General features: G+C 43.1%; 1 protein-coding gene across 1 annotated transcript in view; it reads left to right on the top strand.

Annotated features, from left to right (window-relative positions):
• The window catches only part of MAD1L1 (mitotic arrest deficient 1 like 1), a 384,158-nt gene that overhangs the window by 272,373 nt on the left and 89,469 nt on the right, over positions 1 to 22,316 (top strand). The window contains exon 16 of the mRNA XM_054391055.1: positions 17,208 to 17,398. Coding sequence (XP_054247030.1) covers positions 17,208 to 17,398 — 191 coding nt within the window. The remainder of the gene's footprint in view (positions 1 to 17,207; positions 17,399 to 22,316) is intronic.

Below are 22,316 nucleotides of genomic sequence, written 5' to 3'. Positions count from 1 at the left end.
CATTACAGGAAAATACCTAAGTCAAAACATTGTGGGAGAGAGACTGTGTGAAGGAGCAGATGTTTACAGTCTCTGACTTCTGTGCTTGAGAAAAAGCAAACATGTTTCTATAAAACCCAACGTGGTAAAAGCATTTTAGTTGCCTGTAGTTTTATGCTTCACCTGCATCTCAAAGGATTTCTTTAGCCTTCCTTTGCTTTTACTACTTCACCCCAGCTGTACTTATTAACTCCCTTAGTTAACTCCACTTGGTTATGGTCCCACTGGGCTGTCAGGAGCAGAGACAGATCTGGCACAACTCAGAGCTGGCACTTGCAGTCACTTAATCCCTCACTGAGCACATCTGTTCAAGCTGGTGGTGCTGGGTCAAACATCAGGGTGGCCAGATGTGAACAACTGCAGATGTTTTAGCACTGAGGAGTGGTTGAGCCCAGCTGCTCTGCTACCAACCTGCCACTGTGGCTGTTGCTGTTCTAGCAACATCCCTGTTCACAAAAGTGAGATGAAATCATGGAAACTGTGCAGGTCAAAATTGATCAGTGTTGATTCTGTCAGTAGTTTGTTTAGAAGCAGATGAAGATTGTACACAGACTCTTGATCTTTGGTGCTGAAGATGTAGGATGCAGCCTGTAGGACAGAGAAGTGAGTATTGTCTGATATCATCCTGTGTGTGTCCTCTTCATATTCAGGACTTGTGCCCCTGTTGAAAGCTGAAGGTAAATGCTTTGGATGAACATGGCAAGGGAATGAGATGGAAGAGGACAGAAAAGACCAAAGCTTTTTCCTGTTTCAAAGGATAATAGAAGGAATGTGACTTGGCCTCTGCACTTTAATGGGTAATCCCCATTCAGAGCCTCAGATGAAAAGAAAAAAAATATAAGGCTAGAGATAATGCAAGAGGATTTTTGCAGATTTTTCCCAGATGTAAAGTGAGTTACTGAATAGCACAGCCTTTAATGGTAACTTTTTCTTTGAGCACTGAGATAATTTGTTGATTTAGCCTAGCTGGGTAAATCTATTTTTCATTACTTGTACACCCCATGCACACAGACCTTGTGTGTACTGTTTTCCCCTTTCAATTGTCCCTCAGCATACATTTTCCCTAAACATCAGGTCGACCCCATCCCTGCAGTGCCGTTCATGCCAGCAGCATGGTCTCTATGGCTCTTGATGTTGTTGACCCCAGTGGGAAGGGTTCACAGCAGCAGACTGAAAACTTCTCTAAACCTCAAACTGAAACAGATCCTTCTTGTGGAAGACTGCAGTGCAAAAGAGCAGACTTGTCTGTGTGCTTGCTCCCTGGGCATGAAGTGGATGGATGGAGACCAGGAGTCAAGGTTACCTGTATGCTGTTCTCTTTTTCTACACCAAAATAATCTCTGGTTACTAAGCACCATGGGTCTTGATTTCCTGACTGAGTTTACTTCAAACACGTTAGGTCCTGCACTAAGACAAGGTTTGGTTCAGAGCTCTCAGATTTAAGAGAGAGAGGGGAGTTCAAGCAGTGCCAAGAAGAAGATCTTCCAAACAAACAGGGCAGGAAGAAGGGATCTGGAGGCTGTGTCAAGAGAATACAGACTAGAGTTGAAAAACAACAATGGAGTTATTCTGAAATAGGCTGTTCTTTGAGCCTGCTACAGCAGTTGCTGTCAGCAGGGCTTGCTGCAATGAGCCTGTCAGCCTCTCGGGATTCCCAAAGTGCTCTGTAAACGTTCACAGCAATGGGAAATATGCACAGGGATTGCTTCATCCATCACTAAAATGCATCCACAGCTAGCATGAAATACAGTAACTGCTTGGTGCTACACAGGAACCGTCCTTGTGGCAAAAAGTGAGAAGTGTCTCTTTAACTTGAGAGTGGGGGAGGCAGGAGGCAGCTCTGTGAGTGGTGTTGGTACAGGACACGAGGGCTGATGCCACAGTCCCGGTTCATGCCTTTGTTTCCAAAGAAAAGTCCTCTGCCAGGAGAGTGCTTTGCTGCTTCTGTAGTTGTCCAGGTCTTAGTTTCTTATCTTCTCTGAAGAATGGTATATCCACAGCACAGCATGCGCCCTGCCATAACCTTTAGTTCATTACTGATTCAGAGAGTGAGAGCCAGCTATTGAATCAGAGGGTTGGGACCAAGCTAAAGGTCAGGATTGTGTCTACATACAGAAAAGCAAATGTAACCTCTTCTTTCCAAGAGCATTGATATGTGGAGATGTAAAAGTTCACGTCTGTAAATCCTGCAGCTCTCACAGAGTTGTGAAGCAAACAGACAGGTAGGAAAAGACTGTTCCCCAGTTGTCTGGGAAGGAACACCAAGAGATTAGGAGGTAGTGGGCACAGGCATACAGCCATTGTTATTCTCCAGGGTGGAAAAGAAATGTGTTTCTGCCAGCAAGAGCAGTTTGAGCAATTTGAAAAGTTAGGCTAACTTCCATAGCTTCCAAGAACACCAAGATAACTCTTTCACCTGTGTCCTGTATCCCACTGCAAAGATTTCCTGCTGCTGTTTTTTTCCAGCTCATGCTTACTTTGCACAGCCTCTGTGCCTGCAGCAGCTTTTGAGCTAACTTTGCACTTCGTTGAACTTTTTTTCCCTTGCCTTTTGTAGTTTGACCTGTGTGATAGGGAACTGAATGCCTTGCATCTGCAGAGAAAGACAGTCTCTCCTTCAAGACACTCATGGACTTCTGTACCTCTGCTGCATGTTAAATTGAAGAATTTTGCCTCTGTTATTGGAGATTTCTCAATTGTTAAAACATTTCGATGCCTGTCATTAGCAAAGGGGCATTAGGTTGACAGGACCAGTTTCTCCCATCTTTACTCACCTGCATCAGTTCTGCTGAGCTTAATTTTAATTATAATCTGCTGGGTCATCTGTGCTCCATCAGACTGTTTCCTCTAAGGTTTTGTTTCATTAGAACTTTATTACAGAGCTAATTTTATTTTTTAAAGCCATCGAATTCAAGGCTGAGCTATGATTTTTCCTGTTAAACAGGAATTAGGGGACTTGAGCATCTCCCCTATGAAGAGAAGCTGAGATCCCTGGGACTGTTTGGTCTTGAGAAGAGAAGACTGAGAGGGGATCTGATCAATGTCTATAAATATGTGAGGGGTGGGTGTCAGGAGGAGGGGGCCAGGCTCTTTTTGGTGGCACACAGTGATAAGACAAGGAACAATGGGTTCAAACTAGAACATAGAAGATTTCACCTCAACACGAGGAGAAACTTCTTTACAGTGAGGGTGACAGAGCCCTGGAACAGGCTGCCCAGGGGGGTTGTGGAGTCTCCTTCTCTGGAGACTTTCAAAACCCACCTGGATGCATTCCTGTGTGGACTATCCTAGGTGATCCTGCTTTGGCAGGGGGGTTGGACCTGCTGATCTCTTGAGGTCCCTTCCAACCTCTGATATACTGTGAGACTGTGAAAATATCCTAGGTCTGTGCCATGATTCAGCAGATCCTGCTGTCACCAGATCAGTGCTGTCGAATTAAGTAGCATCCTTGACTTTCTTTTCTTTAGCTCTTCTCTCTGTAAAATGGAGACAGTGCTAAGCTCTCGTTTGTATAACTCTGTAATGTTTGTCCAGCACTTCAGAGATGCCAAATACAATAAAACTGCCAAGCATCCTTTCACTAACAGAATTGATGATTTACACCCAAAATGCTCATTTTTGTGCTAAAACAAGATCACCTGAAAGATACTGCGGTTGGAACCCAACCAAGAAAAGGGGGAGGAGGAAACCATCTGTTACACAACAGCAAAAATGTTTCAAGGCATTCGCCTGGGAAGCTCTGGCTTTGGAATATGAAGGTTTATTTATATGGATGGAGCTAATTTTCTCTAAGTTATTCGTTTTTCACTTAGGGAATTACCTAATCTTACAAGAGACTCTAGGAGGAAAGATTCATTTATTCTTTGTCTCATTCAGCCCCAGGCAAGCCCGAAGATGCTCTGCCTCTTCCAGTTCTGCTTTTTTAACTGATTCTATTAATGGAGCTTAAAGGTTTTCTTCTCCTGGATGAAAAGGGTTAATCTTTCTCATTCCCTCTCACCCTTCTCCTCCTCTTTTTCTGGAGAGTTCTTTTTTTGGCGTCTCTGGCTGTTTCTATCATCTTCTCCCCCTAATCTGCCACTATCTGAAGAATTCATTACATTTCAAATCAGAGGCCTTGCTGCATACATTAGCAGGTTTTAATAGACTTGCCACGACTCAAAAAGGAGGAGAAAAAAAAAAAGAGTGAAGATTTAAAACTCTTGTCTTGCCGAAAGCAGACAGATTGACTCAAAAATGACTCAGTCAATAAAAGATGAGTTTTGAAAAGGCTTCCCTCCGCTCAAAGGGAGTTCGTATTCCAGCGAATTAGGTTTTTCTAAGCCCACTGTCAGAAATTAATAATACATACAGCATGTAAAATGGATTTAGCCCTCTACAGCCTTATACAAACATATCTTTGACTTGCTAAATGTGACACCACTCCCAGGATTTTCCAGCCTTTATCCCAGGAGTTTGTCATCTTTCCAGAATGGTGACCTCAGTGGAATTTTTTAAGTATGTTTAAAAAAAAAAATAAAATTGGCTAAATGAGATTTTCATTAAGAATATATTTCTACTTCCCCCACCATTTTCCCCATCCAAACTCCCTCTGTCAGAGTACTGTTTTATTGTTAGTTGCAGTCAAAATTATGCCAAAATCTCTAGTTTGAGCTCTCAAGCTGTCAAATCCCTTTAATAGACTCTTTCAGTGGCCTTCCTTTGAGGAAAGTGATACTGAACCTTCTGCATTGTGGCAGAAATCTGCCATTTGGGTGCTGGTTTTTTTCAGAGCAAAATGGCTTATAGGCCAGTAAAATATCTCTTTCTTAGAAAAAAGAAAAGGATTCTGTCTTATTAGATCTATCCACAAGTATTCTTTTGTGATTTGAAGTCATCTCAGCTGGTCTTGCTCACTTTGCTTAAGGTAATTTGAACATGTAGGTGTGAAATCAATCACCACTCTTCTTTGTTCCTTCACCAAAGTCCCTCAGCTGATAAGAATTAGAAGTGCTCCATGTATTAACCTCCTTGATGGTTTGGCTTAGCTCCTTTATTCAGAGTGCCCTTGTTCTGCATTTGGACAGAGTTCTAAGAATCTCCCAAAGGTGTTTTCTTTAGTAAGTAGTTCCATGCAGCTTCCAGGGTGGCTGCAGACTAACTGCATTTGTCCATCTCCCCTTGTTTTCTCATTCTTCCAAATCACACTGTTTTGTTTCTTACTTTTCTTTTTTTTTTTTCCTTTGGTTTGTTTTTCCTGGATTGCAGAGCACTCAACTCAGTCCTGAAATCTTTTCTGCATTCTCTCTGAAAATTTTATTCCTACTCCTTTTCTTTTTTTTCTTTTTAATTATAATGAATTATCCTTTAAGTTACTTTTGCTAAGGTACTGCATGACCTTGTCTCTTCATGAATCTATTCTGTCTTCTGTCTGTACTATTCTACAGATTGGCTTTCTTCTCCTATTCTTATGGCAGGTATTGTGTGACTGTATGGCAGCAACATGGTTTGACTCTGGACTATATCTCCTAGGTGATGTACAGAAACTGTTTAAAATGTTGGTGAAGAAACAATCACACTGAAGTGCTCCATTTCGGGCCATTATGTGCTGTGCAGATGTTTCCTGGACTGGAAATAGGCAGACCTCATAATTTTTTTAATGTGTTTGTAGGCTGTAGGAAAAGGCTGAGCTCAGAGTTGTTGACAAAAAAGCGCAGCAGTAGTTCTTTCTTTCCCATCATCGCAAACAGGAAACTTGCTCACATTTTCTTGTGCTTCTCTGGCTCCAAAGAGGTGATCTCTTAACATGGGTGGTGATATTTAGAGGAGCTTCCATCAAAGTAAGGAAAAGCACTTTTCACAGAGGTGCAGATAACGAGCTGGTTTGGCACTAGCAGAAGTATTTCACTTTGTAAGAAATTTCTGCTTTTATCTCTAAGGGCAGACTGTTAGGTTGAGTATTTAAAAATGTTGACCTGTAACTAGAAATGTCTTGTCTTCAAAGCCAGGAGAACAGCATCTTCTCCAACATAATTTTCCCCACTGCAGAAGAAATTTGGGCAACTGGACCCTGTGGTCATTCTTGCACAGGGACTGACCTCACTTAGTCATTTCTGTGCAAGAACCATGAGTAACGGCTTACTTGAAATTAGATACAGCTTCTGCTCTCTGTCCCAATTCACTCATGAGCAAGAGCCAAGCAAATTTTGGTTCTTGGGTTGTGTTGCAAGATACAACCAAGAATTACACAGCAATCTCAAGAGCAGAACACTTGTCTGTCTTGCAGATGTTTAGTCCTTAGTACTTAAAAAGCGTTGAAAGACTCAAACAGAAGACCTAGAAATCAGCTGGGGTTTTGCAGCTGTAGGAGGTGCTTGAGTCATTCTTCCTCGTGGTCTTTTATTCATAACATACCAAACTCCTTCCCAGGGTAGGTCTCCAAAGTTAATGTCCTGTATCATAAACAGGAGCTTTTCATTCTTTTTTGCAGATGTGCTCCAATATTGGTATGGAGATGAACAAAACTGAAAGAAACAAGCTTGACTGTTCCTCTGGTTTTGTGTTGATTTCCAAATGGTTCATTTTTCAATCCCTTCCATGTTCTCTTGACTTGAAAAAGGAGTTTCACAGTGAATATTATGTCACTTTAGCTTCCAGCTGCTGTGCTGGGACATAGCCACCCAATAATCTCCTTAGGAATAATTGCTGGTGTCTTTTCAGATCATTTTTGTGAAAGGTGACAAACTGCTTGCCACAGTGAGATGTTAATAACACAGAGATGCCCTTTGTTTGAAAGCTGGTGCAGAAATTACCCCATGCAGTTGTTGGAAAGTCAGGGTTGTAATGGTAAGAAGTGAGGAACGGAGACATTCATTTGCATATAATTCCAGGGCTTATGTGTCATCTTTTGTGTAAACCATACAATTTCTGGCGCGGTAGGGAACGTGTGCTCATAATACAGAGGGACAGGAACATGGGCTCGCGCTCAGCATGGATCAGGGTTAAAGAGATGTCATCTGCTAAAAAGAGAGGAGAAAAGAGGAAAACATGGTCTGCAGAAGCTACATGGGGAGAAACAGGCATGGATACTTAATGAATCCAAGCTGTCAGACCAGCTCAGGGTAAACTGTACATCCTGCTCTGAGTAGGCATCAGAAAAAGGGAAGAATCTGTTTCCTTCTGAGTGTGTATTGAGTTGAACTTCTGCCCTGAATCACAGCTGAGACCTATTGCACATTGCTCTTGTAGCAGAGGCTGCTCAACTGTCCATTCACCAGTCAGATGCACTACAGATGTCCAAGATGGGCATCTCTATGACACCAAAATGAAACCCTTAAAAATTCCTTAAACTGCAGCTGAGGGCTTTCTAGCATATTGCCAGCACAGGTTTCTCAGCTTCTGCATAAGAAGAGTGTATTTTTTTTTCACATGAATGGCACAGGTGTCTGTCTTGTTATTTATAGCAACAGAGATCCATAAATACTTACCTTTTTTCTTCTTCTTTCTCTCTCTTTAGGAAGCTAGAAAGTCTCTCTGAGTAGCCAGTCTCAATGACAAACTTAACAATTAGAGCTTTAGTGCCCATCTTCCAAAATTTCTAATAAAATTGCATGAATATTTAATACCCAATTATTAAATATTAAAAAATTTAAAACCTAACTGGCTTGGAAGTTAGCACGTGATGAATAATTCAGAACCACAAGAGAAGACTTGATGCTTGGGTTGGGACAGATGTTACCTTTCCTATCTCCCTGATCAGAGATGATTTTGGTAGTCTTCCAGTCTTGGGACAGTGTGTGGATATTGCTTGGAGACTTCAAGCATTTGCCTTTTACTCAAGAGTGTTAATACAAGGTTGAGGGAAATAACCTTCTGTACCCATAACACTTCAGACTCCTGCAAGGGAGATATGAGCTCCAGAGGCTGGAATAATGTGATTGAAAGCCTGGTTATCCAGGAGATGGCTCTGTTTCCAAACATCTTTCATGCTCCAGGGAAAAAAGATTGCTTGTCTTAACGTCTCTGTCACATTCCTTCAGTTTTGTTATTGAAAGCCCCTTTTCCCCTCTCACTGTTCCACTGCTCCACGCTTAAGCAGCGTTTCATTCAGCTCCAGCATGATCATCTTTAAAGGATTGTTTTCATAAAGTGGACACCAGAAAATGAAGTAGGACATGAAAAATATGCCAATAAAAATAGGGCAGAACCTGCTGTCCTGTGAGAGGAGGTTCAGGGCACTCGGAAGAGCGCAGAGAGGAAATGCCTGGTATGTGTTGAGCAGCTTAAGTGCCTTTGGGACCTGCTGCTGGAGCAGGAGTTGCAAAGAGGAGGGTCTGGGGAAGGTTTGACTAGTTGGCATCCAGAGTGCTTTCAGGCCAAGAGCAATATATTTGCAGTGCCAGCACTTCAACACACCATTGAGGGGATAAACACGGAGATAACAACAAAAAATTGAATAGAAGGAGTGAGCAGAGGCTTTTCGGAGCTTAATTTCCACTGGAACAAAAGCCCCGAAACAAACTCCTCAATCTTCTCCCATTAAAAACACAAATAAGGCAGCGTGCTGCAGAGTTGCCTTTCTCTGCTGTGGTGCCATTGTGTTTTGGTCCCCACTGGCTGTGTGTTCCCAGCAGCCCTGCAGCCTGCCCGCACGCTGCGCACAGTGGAAGCACTTCCATTAGCCCAGACCCTGCACACACACCAAAGGGCAGGCTGACCTTTCAGCAAAGCTGCCTTGCCCAGGGGATGGGGATCCTGGGCTTTGGCTCAAAAAATGAGCTTTGGGATGGTAATGGTGTTGTAATGTCTGTCAAGGAGAGAGGCAGCACCTGGGAAGGATGAGGGTTAGGTTGGCGCAGTGGCCAGTGCTTATTTACAGCTGTGCCCCAAATAATCAGGGAGTCTGCAGGGTTTAGAGTTCCATCTGTGCATCTCAAATAAGAACTGCCTGTGTGGTGCCCTGCCCTGTCTCAGACTCTGTCTTACACCATATAGTTATTTGGTAAGCTACTTTAGAAATGGGAGGCATCTCTTGAGGGTAGACCTTGCTCTCTACAAACACCTAATGGGAGGTTGTAGTGGTGTGGGGGCTGGTATTGTCTCCCAAGTAACTAGTGCTAGGACAAGAGGAAATGACCTCAAATTATGCCAGGGGAGGTTTAGATTAGATATTAAGAAAAATTTCTTTACTGGAAGAGTGATCAGATGTTGGAAAAGGCTGTGCAGGGAGGTGGTAGAATCACCATCCTTGGAGGGGTTCAAAAAATATGTAGACCTGGCACTTTGGGACATGGTTTAATGGCCATGGTGGTGTTGGGTTAATGCTTGGACTTGACCATTTTAAAGATTTTTCTTTTCCAACTGAAATGATTCTGTGATTCTTTGGGTGTTTATTAATTCTATATTTAGATCCATCTGCCTGCAAAGCTACGATATGTTTGTTGTGAGCACAGAATTTGCAGTGCAGGGAAGAGAGGGAAACAAGGCACTGTGAGTAACATAATCTTGGACACTATCACTGAGTCAAAATAGCATTTCCATGAGTCTCAGTATCTGAATTTGAGCATAGAAAGTTCCTGAAGTAAGAGCAAAACATCTTTGCTCCTGGGAAGGCTTGAAATCCTCCCTTGCCGATGGGGAAAAGCTTCTGTTTGGAGCCTCAGTGAACATCATTAGCTAATAAACTGTAAAGCACTCTCTGATGCATGATTGAATATTGTCCACCCTGTGCTGGAAATTGCTATAACTCCTGCAAAATATCTTCACTTCGAGAGGGAACAAACAAATGTTTCTGGAGCAGTTTTTCTGTGTTTGTTTTAGTAGCAGATGTTGGATGCTGTTTCAGAGGTTTAAAATAGCTTCCAGTGTTTTGGGCTAGTGGTAATAGTAATGATGTGCCAGTGGAAACAAAATAATGGGCAGAGTGCAGGGGAGGTGATCAGACAGGATAAATTTGTCTATTAGATGCTTCCTCAGACTACTCCATGTAATTAACAATGTGTATTATATGTGTTAATTACATAGTGCTTAGGATTAATTCTTATATTAGACACTTGAGTGGTTTCAAAACTACTCTTTTCCTTGGAAACAGCCTAGTGAAGTGTCCTCTGGCAGGCAGTGCAAGTTATGCCTCTGTGCTTGGTACCAGACTTCCCTCAGCTACAGCTCTTGAAAAGTCCCAGTGACAATTTTGGTTTTATAAATCAAAACAGTTTATTTGGAAAACAAGTGGATTGCAAGACTTGTGCTCAGTATTTGCTACCTTGTTCTGGAAGCAGAAGATAACTACTATGCTGTATACTTGAGTACCACCATGTGTTTGTGTTTTTAAGGTGGGTCTGTTTTCTGCATCTCAGGTTAATGACTAGCTCCAGCTCCAGCTGACATCACCCTGTTTTGGGAAGTGCTGTTGGTCTATAATTGCCATATGGAAGGGAAATGAGGCTAGAAGTCTTTAATCATCGTTTAGATGATGGAGGGAGGTGTCTTTCTGGTTGGTTGACAGTTTATGACCAGTGTGACAATCTTAACTTCCAAATGGTTTGTGCTATATCATACTAATTGGTGAAGTCCACCTTGGGCTGTAAATATCTCTCCTGAGGTTACTTAAACTCCGTCAGGGGTAGATGTCTCCATCTCCACTGAGTTTTGTATTGCTGCAACCAGGCTCTTCACATAGTTTAAGCCAGTGATTTTAAAGCTACTTGGGGTCTCTTCACACAACACTGCACTGCCTTCACTGGGAACAATGTAGAGATGCTGTGAGGGCAGCTGAGAAGCTGAGCTGGACTTCCAAAAGCCCATTTTTTTCCTGCCTTCCTCTACTCTGAAACAACTTTGCCAACAAGAAGAAGGGCAGAGAAAATTCCAAACAGTGTGCATGCTGGGATCCCCTGAAGAAGCCTCTTGTTTGGTGATGGTTCATCTGCCAGGGCTGATGGCTGTGCACAGGCCAGCTTCAAGTGTGCTTGTGAGTTTGCAATTGTCAGCATTACCAGAGGCAGAAAAGAAACAAGACCTTTACTTAATCTAATGTGTATTGTATGTGTTGAGGTGCTACAAGAGAAAGTTCATTTTCTCCCACAGCTTCCTCTCTCTGGTCTTCCATGTCCTGCTTCTTTCTCCCTAGCCTTCTGCTCTCCTCTGTCACTTAGTGCAGCTTATCTGAGTATGAAGGTTAATTCTGGACTTCTTTCTAAGAAATGGTACCCTTGTAAAGATACATGGGTTGTCTGAAAGGGGGGCTTGAGGTAACCATCTTCAGTGGAAAAAAACATATGGGAGGCTTTCTTAGTGGAAAGTTCTTTGGCAGTGCAAGAGCTGTGGCTGGCTGTGGTGATGGAGACTTTTGCTTGTCATGTGCTGCCTTTGAAAACTCTTCCCTGAGCTGCTGGAAGGGCAAACTGGTGGCTGGAGGAGAGGGGTGGGAGGTTCACTGAACCATATGGTACATACACGGTTTAAAAATAAACCAATGTTGACTGATCAAATAAATACCACTTAGGTTTGAAATTGAGCAGCCAGTGCAGTCTGTTGAATATAAAACTGTTTTTACCTTCAAGAAAAGTTATAATTCATGATTGTAACAGCCCAAATTGCAAGTGTTGCAAAGAGCAGTTTGAGTTTGCCAGGTTGTGAGGTCGAGTGAGGGTGGCATGAGGCTGCTGCGCCGGTCGCGTTGCGTGGTCTCGCTCCCTGGGGGCATAAAACACAACTATAAAATCTGGCACAGCGAATTTTATTTCTCAAAAGCAATGGCCATAAACTTGCCTACATCAGAAAAATGTTCAGCTCTTCTTCTATTAGCCTTTATTTAATATGCTACAATTTCTTTTTTATATTGTGTCCTTCACAGAATATCACAGAAGTCTTTTCAGACGCTGCTCCTCGTAAACGTAAAACTGGAAGAGAAAATTTCAGCTCAGGCTTTGAACAGGGGAATGGCTGGAAGCATTTTAGGTGCAGGAGGGCAGAGTTGGAGTTGCAGAGAGTCAGATGGGAAGGACAAACCTGCAATAAGAGGATGTAATTAAATAAAACATGGGGTACAAGTGGGGGTGATTGATGGGTGACACTGCGTGGCAGGCACACATTATGGAAACAGAAGCAGGTTGTGTAGGTGGGAGAAAATGAGGGTAATGGTGGCCTTGCTTCTTGAAATTGAGAAAGTTACATTTGTTCTTCACATTATGGAGCTTGGTGCAAACAAGATGGTGCTGACACCCCTTCTGTAGGCTGGAAAGAAAATCTAAGCAATCTGTTGTTTAAATAGAGCAGGGCTGTTAAAAATACGATATCCTTCATAGCAGTGCTGGGTGGCATCTGGCTGGGCATACTGGCGGGGTCAGCAGGGATAGGAATTGCTGTGTAAATACTTGATCCTGTATGTATTGGAGTGAGTGAGCCCCAAACATGTCACTAAGGGAAAGTAACCTTTACTAGCCAGTTAGAGAGGACTTCAGGCCTTAGAGATGCTTGCTGGGATCGCAGCCGAATTAATGCAGCTACATGGCTTGTGGCATCTATGAGGACGGGCAGAACAAATTTGTGTTTTCGTGGAAAAGACTAGTGATACATTTAATTTCATGCCAGTTTTGACATACTGAGAGCCTCATTGTTTCCTCCTCTTTCCCTGGGGAAAAGGTTAAGCATGGATTTGGTTTTCTTTGGTGCAGAATCTGCTATTGGTATTGATTGACCTAGCTGAACTCGGAGCAAGAGCCAAAGCCGTGGTATTTCTAGGCAGCTGTGAACGTTTTCAGATGTGAGGAGTGTAAAAGCAATGGAATAAAAAGCAGTGACATTTTCACTATGTGAGACCAAAAAAGACCAACTCATATTTTATTTATTTATCCAAAATAGTTTGAGTTCCTCATTAAAGTCGATGTAAGTGAGGGGAAAAAAGGTGTTTGAGAAACAACATCATTGGGGGGAGTTCGTCATTTGGCAATATTCACTTTGTAGCAGATGAAGGATTTTTTTTCAGTGAGGATTTCCCCCCACCACCACTGAACTCTTCAGGGCAGGCAGTACATATTCTTGGCCTGAATACAAAGGAGGTGGAGCAGTATGATTTCCATATATTTTCCTGTTCTCCCTGTTCTCCTCCTTCATTTGTTTTTTTTTTTCAGGCAAAGTAAAGAGCCAGTCATTATCCCTGACCAAGGCACAGCCTGCCAAATCTCAGGCTTATTTTCTCAGCTCTTATTTGTTCCATTAATGCTTCAGTGAGGGATGCTTTGGCTTCCCCTTCTCTGGGATGAAGGATGTTTATGGTGTGGCTTTCCCCATCCATGGCTTCTGCAGAGCACACCTGCAGCATCTCTCACCTGTGCTGCACAAGTGCAGCAGAGTCAAACTCAAACAGGTACTCTAAATACAGGAACTCTCATTTTCAAACACTGTCTTTTAAAGATATAATTAAACCTAATTCTCCAACTGCTATGAGAGCTCTTAAAGGATCAAGCCATTCAGTGTTTTGTAGGTGGTAGATAAGAATGGGTGGAAACAGTAAAGCTGTCATCAGAAACCAGCTTTGTTAATGCACCTCAACCCATCCTGAAAGGATTTCCCTCTGTCAGTGGCCTCTGTGGCTGTGCCTCAAACATTGCTCTGCAATATGCTGAATTGCACTCTGCAAATGATGACTTCTAAACCCATTTTTCCTGACTCTGCTCGAAATTTGGCGGGAATTAAAAGTATTAGGTGAGGCTTAAGAATCAGCACCGTCACTTCTGTAAATTCAGATGCAGAGCAAACAATGAGCTGCCTCTTAGCTCAGAAAGATTAATTGCTGTCCCCAAATCAGTGCATATGGTGCTTGTGCTGTTCTTGGGGTACAGAGAATCTGTAGTGCCAGGGCCATAAGCAGTGCAGAGAGGCTGCATCAGTACCTAGTCTCTACAAAGAAGAATCCTGTGCCATTTTAGACATCCCAAAGCATCTGAAACGTTGGCCTGGAGCTGGCTGGTATGAGACAGAACCTGCAGGCTCTCTTTCCTGTAGAAGCACAGTGGGAATCTGTGAAAAGTATCCTAGGACATCTCAAATGGCTTTGTTTCAGCACTGGGAACCTGTCTTGTGTTTTATCTTAAGTCTCAGGTTACTTTCCTATAAAGTTACTCTTCTGTGAATTCTCTTGGTTGCATCAGCAGAGCCCTGAATGGAAAACAGAGGAGCAGTCACTGTCCTGAGTTAATCTGGGAATAGCCCCTAGATGAATTGTTTCCACAGGATCAATACTGCAGGAGGTAGGCACCAGCAGTTGCTGAGGCTGAACTATTGAGGACTGCAGTTTAATTGAGCATAAAGGAAGAGCAATCTTTGTTTTACAGTCAGGGTTCAATGGACCTTTCACTGGGGGCAGCTGCAAACTTAAGAATTCCTATCATGTCCCTCTGCTTGCTTGGTTTGATTTTTTTTTCTGCCCCATCCTCAAGCTAAAGAAACACTTCTGAGGAATTGCTAATGGAGCCATAGAGAAGAGAACAAGGGTTTATCCCATCCCTGGCTGATGCTGGCACTCTCAACTGCATCTGCATTAGCAGTTACCGAGTTCAGCACCTTGTGCCAGTGCCTGACACAAGGCATCTCTAACAAGGAGATAAAGTTTTTTCTTGCAGATGAATTCCTTCAGCCAGGATAGCTGACGTGGTTATACACCAGAACTGCTGCAGGCAATGGAAAGAGGGCCAGGAGGAACAGCAGGAGCAGGCTAGGGCATGCTGTCCAGAGTGAAGGCTTGCTAGTCCTTCAGGATTTCTTGCAGGAAAGACTGACTGTAATCAGAGTTTTCCCTTTTTCACCCTGAGGATAGTGGAGGAAGGCAGTTGCCGTCAGTTAGTTGCTGTTGTAGATTCACATGGTTGTAGTCTAACTAGGCCAGTGCTGCTGGGTGGGTGAGTAAAGCTGCAACCCAACTGGTGTGAGGATGCTTGTGATGGCCATTTGCAGTACCAAGTCTGAGAGACAAAACAGTGGGAAAGGTGCTAACTCTTCATGAATAATGAAAGCTGTTGGGGGAGTTCATGAATTAGGGTGCCATCCACCTCCAAGGTTATAAAAGTCAGGAAAGGCAGCCTCTGAGATGTGGTAGGAAAAGGCAGATTTACTTTTCCAAGGCTAGGCTGCATTTGTTAGGGAAAAATGTATTGCTGTTGGATGTGTGCAATATATTAAAGGCAGTGCAGTCTCTGACAGTGGCAAAATGTTATTTACCACTGCACTGTGGTCACTGAATTTTTACTTTCAAATATAGGATTTTGTCCTTAAAGGCTGCATAGCTGAGTGAAGACAGTTAAACTCCTGATTTAGAGGCTGATTGCTAGATTAATCAAAGACCAGACCCAGCTGGGAGGATGGGGAAAAGGTTGTAACAATACAAAGAGGGGTTGTGTTAGTCACTCAGTAATGAGTTTGGGATGAATGGGAAAGTGGGATGGTCAGGAAAGACACAGCCTTTGCAGGCTCATGAGAAGGCCTGCAGAGTAAACCATGATCATTTGGGCTTGTAAGCAGGGTTTGGATACTCACATTCCCCAGCAGCTGTGGTTTTAATGAACAAACTGCTCTTGTTCCCCAAGACTGGTTTGCTCCCCTTGACAAAGTGAGATACAGTTGGGAGAAGACCCATAGTAAAGGATGTACTTTGCACATACATCATGGCCACAAGCCACTGAGTTGGAGCCAAATTAACCACAGGTAAGAGCTGGTCAGCATTAACTCTCCCTGTATGGATGCTTCCACTCAGAAATAAAGAGACACATCCTTCTCTTTAACCATTAAAGAGTTCCTGTCCTTGCCTAGGAATTAAGCTGAACTAGATTAAGGCCAAAGTACTTCTGAGCAGGGGCATCCTCAGTGGCATTTAAGGCACTTTAAATTAACATTGAATTATCCTTTTGTCCCACCTGGAGCTCCTAACCAAAGCAGTACAGAAGAGAAGAACAGACTCAGTTCTCCTGATGCACTTGCAGCTTCTCAGTGGTGAATCACAGGCAAGTCCCTGTCCTTGCAGTTACCATCCTACATTCTCCATGCACTGTGCTTGGGAGGCTGATGGAAACACAAAGACTCAGAAACTTTTCCAATTGACTTGGGAAATGGTAATACTTTAGCATGGGCCAAAAACCTCCTTTCATACTCAAGCAATCAACTTGCTCTAAGGTCTTTGATATCCTGCTACTGAACCCTGAACTAGCTAAAAGAAAGACATATGACCTGCATATGCTGCAATTATATATCTCTGATCACAGCACAGACAAAGCCTTAAGCCTCAGAATGACAAAGAGGTATCTGAGAGAGGAAGGCTGTTTGTTTTCTGTTAGAAAGAGGCAGGTTTTTCCTCTTACCCTGGACTGCAGTGTTGATAAAACAGGCTGACTTGGAAGACATCTCTAGTGTATATTAAAGTAAAGCCAATCTCTGTAATTAATGGGGGGATAAATCGAGGTTTAATTACTCAGAAGGCACCTTGGGTGAAAGATTCATGGTAATTGTTGTGTATCCTCTTGAAGGATTCACAGTACTGGCAGCTCCCTTTGTAGCTATAAAATACAGGGTGAGTGGCAGGCAGTCTCACAGGAGCACTCTTCTAGGGACTAGTCCAGTTAAGGTAGCAAATGCAACGAGGCAGTGGTACTCTTCAGGCTTTTCATCACAATAAAAGCCCCTTCCTGAATCTTGAGGGATTCCTAAGCAGTGTGTCAGTTTGAGATCAAAGCACTTACAGTCAAATCGAGAGTACGTCAGAGGAAATTTCCCTTCTAGGCAGCTTCCTCCTGATGGAGGCGTATTTCTTACCATTTTTCCACTTTCTTGCTTCCTGTAACAGAATACCCTTCTCTTGGGTTCCTTGCAGAAAATGTGTGCATGTGGGGAAATGGATGCTACAGCTTTGCACTTTGAGGTGCGTTGTTAAAAGCCTGGCTGAGCAAAAGAAGAATCCACCCCACCAAGACACGTCTGGTTTTGTTATTCCTCAGTTTATCTTTTTGTTTTTTGGTCTGCTAGGGCCAGAAAGAGAGGAATCTGGCTTGCCTGTTTCCTTACTCTGCCTGCTTCATTCATTTTTTTTTTTTTTATTTAATTAACCTTTTCAATTCACTTAGTTTGTCTAGCACTGTAAATACAGCGCAAGGACTCTCTGCTCATGACGTGTAACTAAATATCCATTTGCTTCCCCCACACAGAGCTGAAGAAGCAAGTGGAAAGTGCAGAACTGAAAAACCAGCGTCTGAAAGAAGTTTTCCAGACCAAGATCCAGGAGTTTCGCAAAGTGTGCTACTCACTAACAGGCTACCAGATCGACATCACCACCGAGAACCAGTATCGGCTCACCTCCATCTACGCCGAGCACCAGGGGGACTGCCTGCTTTTTAAGGTAGGTCTGTGTACCCATCACTGCACCTTTGGGCTCATGCTTTTCAGTGTGGCAAAAAGGATTTGCTCTTGCTCAGTGATTAGCCTGGAAAAATCACCGCCCCCCTGCTGTGTGACAGGGTGTTCCTTACGAGGGAAATAAAGATCCTTTTTTCTTTTAAAAAAAATTCCCATCGAAGGTTTGACATTTGGTGTTCCACTTATACATCAAAGTCAGGAGTAAAGAGAAGAGACTATATATGCATAATACCTAAGGCATGTGGCCTTGCACTTCACCTTTCTGTATTATCAGGTATATGTGCCATGGCAATAAAACCTTATGTAACCATCAAGGTTTCATCCTTACTTCACTACAAGTTGTATGTCGTTACTGTCTTTGCTGTCCTCCAGCTTGTCTGCCTGTCATCATCTTGTCTTTATGTAAATTGGAACTGCTTGTGAGCAGCAACTCATCCTTGCGTGTGTGAAGTGCCATTTATGTGAGCAGCACAGATGAGTAGCAATAACAGTCTGTCTGCTGTCAGTCTGATACCTTTATTGGTCTGGCTAGGTGGTCTGAGGTTGGGTTGTGGCTTGATAGGTGCTGTTTTTCTTCTGCCTTGCCTTCCAGCTAGCACAGTTGGGCTGGTGCATTAGAGAGCTGAAGTGTGACCTTAGAATCACCCAGCTGTGAAGTTCCATCTTTATGTTGGTTCAAGTGTCAACAGCCCGAGTTTATGGGTCAGTGGGAGAACTTTCTTCTTGGTGGCAAACACAAATGGAACTGCCTCCCACTGATCCCCCTGGGGTGAGGCTCATTTATGCAAAGGATGAGAGGTTTGGAAGTGCTCAGCATGGGAGGGAACTCAGCAAACAAAGTAGAGTAGTTCTGTTTCTGCAGACCTGCAGCTATGTGCAGCATCTGGATTGCTGCTGTATAAGTTCTTTACATAACAGGACAAACATTTTCCTGTTCTGCAACTTTAGAGGCTCAGATAAACAAACCAGCAAACAACAAGTAAAGTAAGTGAGGGGTAAGTATAAGACAGCACCTAGGATCCATAGTGTAACTAGGAAGTTTCAAGGTACTGGTCCTTGAATCCTGAAAACAGTTCTCTGTTGAGATGGTGCAATGCTATTAGTTCTAACACTCCAGAGGCCTCTGCCTGCATTGTTAAGTGTTTAGGAACTGAAACTACAGCAGACTCCTGGAGACATCTGTTGCATGCCATGGCCATGCAGCAGAACCAGCAGTTCTTTCTGTGTCTTGGGAGAGATGGCATGTGTGTAGAAAGTTCTGAAAACATGAGAAAATTGCATACTGCCCACATGAACAGCAACTGACTGGTATCTCAGTAGTTTGTCTCCAGTAGGATCAAATTCTCCTTTGTGTTATGGCAAAAGAAATAATTTGCATGCAGGAGAGTGAATAATAAGGTGCAGATTCCTCTCCCTAAACACTCTTCTTGGTTTCATTTCTTCACTCAAGTCTTTATTCTCCAGTATGTCCAGAGGATGGAGGTAAGTGTCACCATGTGGGGCAGATCTCACATTTCCCCAAGCCAAGGGTGGGTTTCTTATTGATTCATGGAATTCCTCAGCCTCTCTTACTTCACACCTCTTTGGACAGGAGAAGCAGATTCACTAATTAGAGCCTGAAATACAAAATCTTAGACTGTTTCTCCCTGTTCAGTAAATATCTGCAGCTTAGAATAGCAGTAGAATATAAACAAATTATTTGCTTACTGAGTCCAGGCAGCTGGTTCTCATGTATGTACCAAGGCTTGAATCCTGGCTACGGCTCCCAGCGAGGTTGTGTGTTTATGCTGTGGAAGTTCTGAGCCATAGCAGACTGTGGGTGTTTGTGTGCATTTCATTAACCTAAAGAAGCCACAAGGCAGGGAATGCTATTTGTATTTATTCCATTCAAGCAATTTATGAAACAGGATCTATATAATTACACCAGAGAAGTCCCCTGGCACTTTACAAGGTTCTGTAGTTTGCCTGTAAACTTTAGAACATTTTTCAGTAGCACTGCTGGTGGCATTTAATTTTCAGCAAGGCTTCAATAGCAGGGATGCAGTAGGAGCTACTATAATGTAACCCCTTCAAAAGCTAAATGAAGATGAAAGGTGTGCTTGGTTTTCCCCACCAAGGTATGCTGTTACTGTAATAGAGCTTATTATCCACATGCTGTACGTGTCCAGCCAATTTGCATTAATTGGAATTACAGCTTCAGTGAAAGGGTTAATCACAGTGCCATGCTGCGAATATAAATGACTGCATCTGTAAATGAGCACTGAATTCCAATGAAAGCATATCAGTGTTTATTGGTGATCCCTATTGATGCAACAGATGAGCTCATCAAGGATGTTGCAGTGATTTTCAGACCCTCTGTGTGCGAGTGCGTAGGCAGCAAAGCCGCATCTCAGCCTTCACAGCTCGCTCCCCCCCGTTTGCTCTTTTCTATTCTTTTAATTAAATGCTGTGGAAAGCAGTGTTACAGATTCCTCACCAGGAGTTTAGTTTAGATGTAATACAATTACAGCTATTGGAGCACTTCACAGTTTGTATCCCGTTCCTGTTGCTCTGCATTGGATGTTTCAGGCTGTGGCACAGCCTTTGCGTTCTGTGTTTTACTTGACTGGTGTGTCTAGGCCAGCCCACCCATGAGATGTCCAAGAACTGCAAGGACTCCCTCTCTAGCAAGCCATTAAAGATTTCTATTAAAACAAACAAATGTTGCCAAGGAGCCTCAAAATCAGCTTAGCCAACCTGGAATTAAGCAGTGGCATATCAGGATGTCTTTGCTTGGCCATGTGTACATCGTGCTGTTTACTCTTGTCTCTGGCTGGATCCTGAGTGAGAGTGAGGAAATGAGGCCTTTAGAAAGGCAATGACAATTGTTTCAGAAAAAGAAAGTCTTTTGGTAAACAGAAAGACTGGTCAAATTTGAAGAGGAGATGATTTGAAGGCACTTGTACAAATGAACAAACAGTGCAGAGAAATTAAATCTAGGGCTTTTTCTTTTTGTGTGCCTAAAGACACAGTCCCAGCCAAAGCATCTGAAGCCAATCAATTTAAAATGGAAAGAGAGCAAATCTTCTTAGTTAAGATCCTATGGCTTCAAGGTACTGCTGAGAGCAGGAGCACAGTATATTTTCTAAAATGGTGAGATATCTTTGTGGAGAGATAGTAAGACCTAGTTTTACATTAAATACTTTTATTTACCTTAAGCAGGGATATCCAGAGCTCTCTGCTTTGAGGTGTAAAGGCAACCTCTTATGACAGAGGTTGGGCAGACAATTCCCATGCATGCTGTTTGGTTTCTGGGTTATGTCTACATATGGTTTTGTTGCTTCTGTAGTTGGCAGCAATGAACTCCATCCTCTGGAAATACTTGGCAATGAAGACTTGAGTGAAGAAGAGAGAGTAAGAAGAGTGCTCAGAGAGAGCAATCCGTACTCGATTATTCACTGTGCTTCACGTAAACAGCTTCCACTGTACAGGCATGAATGTGGTGCTCATTATTCTCTTCATAGGATTCTGGATGGAAAAGGCTATTGATCTGATCCTCTGTAGCAGCTACCTCAAATCTGGCAGTGTTAACTATTTGTGGTTTCAGATTCCTCTGCTTTCTCAGAAAGAAGTGCTCAGTTTTGGTAATAATTCATATGTTAATTATTTGAGTCTAAGCTGATTGGTAAGGAAGTTAAAATGAACTCTTCCCAGCATCTCAGCGGTGTTTGCTGTCTGATCTCATAAATACTCCTGACCAAAAAGCTGCCTTTAGATAGAGATTTTCTATATCTTCAGAGCCCAGCCTTGCAGAGTGTGGAATTCTCTCAGGTCTCGCCCATGTTATTATTTTCTGTCAAAATAATCAAATGGAAACCCAAACACCAGTGGTTGTTCATTGAAGAGCATCCCCAAGTTGCCTTGAAAAAGAATACCCAAGATAGCAGACAGCAAGCAGAACCAGAAGCATCTTGACACAGCTTGAGAGTGTTGCCAGCTGCAGGGCTGGCACTTGTTGCAAAATAAAATCTTTATTGGTGTCCTGTTGGATTGGTAATAAGGTAATAAAATCAACAGCTCTTCTGCAACCTGTTAAATTAACAGCCAGTGTGCACACACTGTCTTCCATGCACACCTCTTTAAGGTGTTATGTACAGAGTTGATTTGCAGATCTATCAGAGGAGCCATCACTATCAAACTTCAGGGCAATCTGGAAAGTGAGCACTTGCTTCTGTTGTGGCTCACCATGGGTGCAGAGGCAGAACATAAAGGGATGAAAAGGCACAAAGGCTTTCTGTGGAAGAAGGGTGTGGTGGAAGGACAGACACCACTTCTAACTTGCCCACTTTCCTTTGCTTGCCCCATGGCTTCTGTACCCTGCCGTCCTGCTGTCTCTGTACTGACGAGGTGTGCAGCATGCAACAGAGCAGCTATGTGCACAAGAATAGCTTCATTCTCTTTCCTGGAGGAGGGAAATGAGGCTGGATTGAATTAAGAAAGAACTGGGAGGGTGTTTTTCAAACACAAAGTGATGCTGACAAACTGCTGATGGAAAGGGGGAGACAAAACTCATGTCGTTAAATGTGTGGAAAGAGTCTAGTCTGCAGAGATTCCAGGACAGCCTGAGCACCAGGTTGTCTGGGGTGCACCAGTGAACAATGTATGGCTTGGAAGAAGCAGGATGGCTAACACAGGGATTACTTTTAGTTGCCTGAGTGCTCTTGTCTCCTCTTGAAGCTGACAGCGCTGTTGGGAGCTCTGAATCAGTCTGCATGCCTGGCATACCTGCCATTTCAGTTATTTCCTCCTTGAACCCAGTAGAGTATCTCTGAGAAGCATGTTCTAGCTGTTTGTTTCTTTTTACATCTCTGTCTTCTCCCCTCTCCTTCTCCTCACCCTTGATGAGTCTCGAGGGGAGAAAG

Source organism: Indicator indicator, chromosome 22, assembly GCF_027791375.1.
Source record: "Indicator indicator isolate 239-I01 chromosome 22, UM_Iind_1.1, whole genome shotgun sequence".
Lineage (NCBI taxonomy): Eukaryota > Metazoa > Chordata > Aves > Piciformes > Indicatoridae > Indicator > Indicator indicator.
The sequence above is the reverse complement of the archived record's forward strand: the minus strand, read 5'-3'. Positions and strand labels throughout refer to the sequence as shown.